Source organism: Tarenaya hassleriana, unplaced genomic scaffold (genome assembly GCF_000463585.1).
Source record: "Tarenaya hassleriana unplaced genomic scaffold, ASM46358v1 Cleome80, whole genome shotgun sequence".
In the NCBI taxonomy this organism is placed as follows: Eukaryota; Viridiplantae; Streptophyta; class Magnoliopsida; order Brassicales; family Cleomaceae; genus Tarenaya; species Tarenaya hassleriana.
In genome coordinates this window covers 442,643-446,470 of record NW_010970491.1, presented here as the reverse complement: position 1 = coordinate 446,470, position 3,828 = coordinate 442,643, and the positions used below count along the sequence as shown (strand labels likewise).

At 37.0% G+C, this 3,828-nt stretch overlaps 1 protein-coding gene across 1 annotated transcript in view; it reads right to left on the bottom strand.

Annotated features, from left to right (window-relative positions):
• Window positions 1–3,157, bottom strand: part of LOC104803156 — a 7,450-nt gene extending 4,293 nt beyond the window's left edge. The window contains exon 1 of the mRNA XM_010527038.1: window positions 2,334–3,157. Within this exon, the coding sequence (XP_010525340.1) occupies window positions 2,334–2,612 (279 nt within the window). The 5' untranslated portion in view covers window positions 2,613–3,157. The remainder of the gene's footprint in view (window positions 1–2,333) is intronic.
• Between the last annotated feature and the right edge of the window lie 671 nt (window positions 3,158–3,828).

Genomic DNA, 3,828 nt, shown 5'->3' with positions numbered 1-3,828 from the left:
AACAAAAAAAAAAAGAGAAAAAAAAAGAGATTTTATATATTCTTGGCACACCGAATGGAAAAATTTTTTTTCTTCATTCCATTCCACATATCTTCCCGATTCAGCCATCTTCAAAATAAACACTTGGCATACACCAAACCGTCTTGGACCAAAATATTCCCTAGAACAGCAGGCTATAAAGTTTGGAAGTCCGCTTGGTAAGATCATAATTTATCTTGTCTTGATTTTCTAATGTGATACAATTCCTTTGGAAAAGGTCGAAATCCTATAAAGGTATGGAAATCGAATTGTAGTCAACTGATTTTCCCATGGTGAATATGATATTTAAGCGTATCAAAGTCTTTTGAGTCATTGGTCAAATTTTTCTCATTATGCATTCATGCCATTTGCCCGAGGACGAGCAAAACACTAAGTCTGGGGGAATTTGATCGCACGAATCTTGTCGTATTAACTTGCATATAATTATCATGTTATTCTCATGCTTTCATATTTAGATTAGGAATATTTTGGTTTGTTTTTGGTGTGTTTCATATTTTGTAGGTGACAAAAATTATTTTGGAAACATTTGGCAAAAATGGAACAAAAATGGAGCAAACTCGGTTTCATGGGCAGTTTTGACAGTTTGGACGAATTTGACTATAACTTTCTTATCTGAAGTCCAAATGACGTGATTCCAATTTTAAAAGATCATCAACTCATTGTAGTTATGATCTGGAAAAGTTGCGATCGAAAAGAGAAAGCATGAATCGTGGCCGAAAGTTGCAAGTCACGCTTCGGATCCAGAAAAGCAAAATGAGAAGGGTGTACTATCTCCTCCATAACTTTCGATTGGGAGCTCGGATTGCTTCGCCGTTTGTTTCACAGTAAACTAGACATCAAGAGCTTTCCATAGACACCAAGATCGTAATTTTTGGTGGAGATTTGGCCCTTCATCGAGCAGTTACAATCTGAGCAAAATTCTGGTTGCTGACATCATGGCTTACATCATGGAGACAACTCACCTAACATGCCACTACGAATTTCATCATTTCATCTACTTTTGCCCTTCAGAAACTCCTATAAATAGACCCTTAATCTGCTCTCATTGATCACACAACAACAAGAAACACAAAAACAAAGAGTAGAAGAAGATTTGGAGGCTTGGAGCATGAAGAACAAGCCTTGAAGATCTAGAGAAGCTTTCTCTTTCTCTTCTCTCTATCTTTATGTTTTTTTTATCATTTGATGATGTCTCTTGATCATTTCATGGCTCTAGAGTAGTTCTCTTGTTATGGGATAGGTTGAATTTGGTTTGATGAATAAGCTTGTGCTTGATTGATGATATTGTGTTCATATGCTCATGGTGTTGAAATCTTGAGTCTTAATGCTTGTTCTTGAATTAATTCTTGATCATGATTCTATAAACATGTTTTGAATTGAGAAATCCAAGCATGTTATGAACAAGATTATCATCTAGAAGTCATGATTCATTGAGAAATGATCTTGAATTCTCTAGGAACATTGATTAAACATGAACTTGTAATGCTCTTAGAACTTATATTTCATCATTGAGAAATGAGAAAATTTGAAGTATCTAAGTAAGAAGATTTGATCTTTTGAGAGAAAGATGATCTTGGATTAGAGTTTAAAGTTCCACCATGAATGCATATAAATCACATAATCATATTCTTAGTGCTTGTTCATCGAATTAAGTTCATACCGATTCCCATAACGTCTTTTGATATTGAATCCAACTTTGTTTTTCCCATCCTCTTTGATAATCAAAAGTTTGAATCTTGATTTAGTTCACTAGATTTTTAGAAATATTGTTAGAAACAAAATTCCATTCCCTTGGGACGAACCTTAAGTACCATCGATATAACCGTGCACTTGCGGTTGTGTGTGCTTAAGTGACTTATAAATATTAAAGCTTGATCAAACTACGCACACTACTTAGCACGCATCAAGTTTTTGGCGCCGTTGCCGGGGAACTCGTGAAAATTGTTTTTGACGATAACTCTTTTAGTCTTGTGAACTTTCACCACGCCTTAAGTAAATCCATCTTTTTGTAATCTTGATAAATTTGTTCATTTCGTCTTTCTTGTTTATAATCCATTTTCCCTTTATATTTTTATTTCTAGTATACTTTGAAATTTTTTTTTGAATATTACAGGATGTTCGGTGCATGACCCGAAGTAGTGGAAGTGACAACTTGCAACCATACGACCCCGAAATTGAAAGAACGTATATCACTCGAAGAAGACAAACAAAAATGGCGGGCGTCAATAATCAACCACCACGACTTCCACCACCCCCTCAAGCACCAGAACCAGCCTTACGACGCTTGCGAGCATTTGAATAAATGCTGGTTTGAGCTCAAAGTTTGTTCGATTGATCGGTGGCCTTCGGATGCATGACAAGAATTCTGTGGGTTTGGGTGAGTTGTAGTCACCGTACGTCTCGGCTCGTGGCTCCCGTCGTAAGGCTGGTTCTGGTGCTTGAGGGGGTGGTGGAAGTCGTGGTGGTTGATTATTGACGCCCGCCATTTTTGTTTGTCTTCTTCGAGTGATATACGTTCTTTCAATTTCGGGGTCGTATGGTTGCAAGTTGTCACTTCCACTACTTCGGGTCATGCACCGAACATCCTGTAATATTCAAAAGAAAAATTTCAAAGTATACTAGAAATACAAATATAAAAAGGAAAATGGATTATAAACAAGAAAGACGAAATGAACAAATTTATCAAGATTACAAAAAGATGGATTTACTTAAGGCGTGGTGAAAGTTCACAAGACTAAAAGAGTTATCGTCAAAAACAATTTTCACGAGTTCCCCGGCAACGGCGCCAAAAACTTGATGCGTGCTAAGTAGTGTGCGTAGTTTGATCAAGCTTTAATATTTATAAGTCACTTAAGCACACACAACCGCAAGTGCACGGTTATATCGATGGTACTTAAGGTTCGTCCCAAGGGAATGGAATTTTGTTTCTAACAATATTTCTAAAAATCTAGTGAACTAAATCAAGATTCAAACTTTTGATTATCAAAGAGGATGGAAAAAACAAAGTTGGATTCAATATCAAAAGACGTTATGAGAATCGGTATGAACTTAATTCGATGAACAAGCACTAAGAATATGATTATGTGATTTATATGCATTCATGGTGGAACTTTAAACTCTATGAACTTTCACCACGCCTTAAGTAAATCCATCTTTTTGTAATCTTGATAAATTTGTTCATTTCGTCTTTCTTGTTTATAATCCATTTTCCCTTTATATTTTTATTTCTAGTATACTTTGAAATTTTTTTTTGAATATTACAGGATGTTCGGTGCATGACCCGAAGTAGTGGAAGTGACAACTTGCAACCATACGACCCCGAAATTGAAAGAACGTATATCACTCGAAGAAGACAAACAAAAATGGCGGGCGTCAATAATCAACCACCACGACTTCCACCACCCCCTCAAGCACCAGAACCAGCCTTACGACGGGAGCCACGAGCCGAGACGTACGGTGACTACAACTCACCCAAACCCACAGAATTCCTGTCATGCATCCGAAGGCCACCGATCAATCGAACAAACTTTGAGCTCAAACCAGCATTTATTCAAATGCTCGCAAGCAAAACTTTCGGAGGATGGCCTCATGAAGATCCCTCAAGGCTTGTTCTTCATGCTCCAAGCCTCCAAATCTTCTTCTACTCTTTGTTTTTGTGTTTCTTGTTGTTGTGTGATCAATGAGAGCAGATTAAGGGTCTATTTATAGGAGTTTCTGAAGGGCAAAAGTAGATGAAATGATGAAATTCGTAGTGGCATGTTAGGTGAGTTGTCTCCATGATGTAAGCCA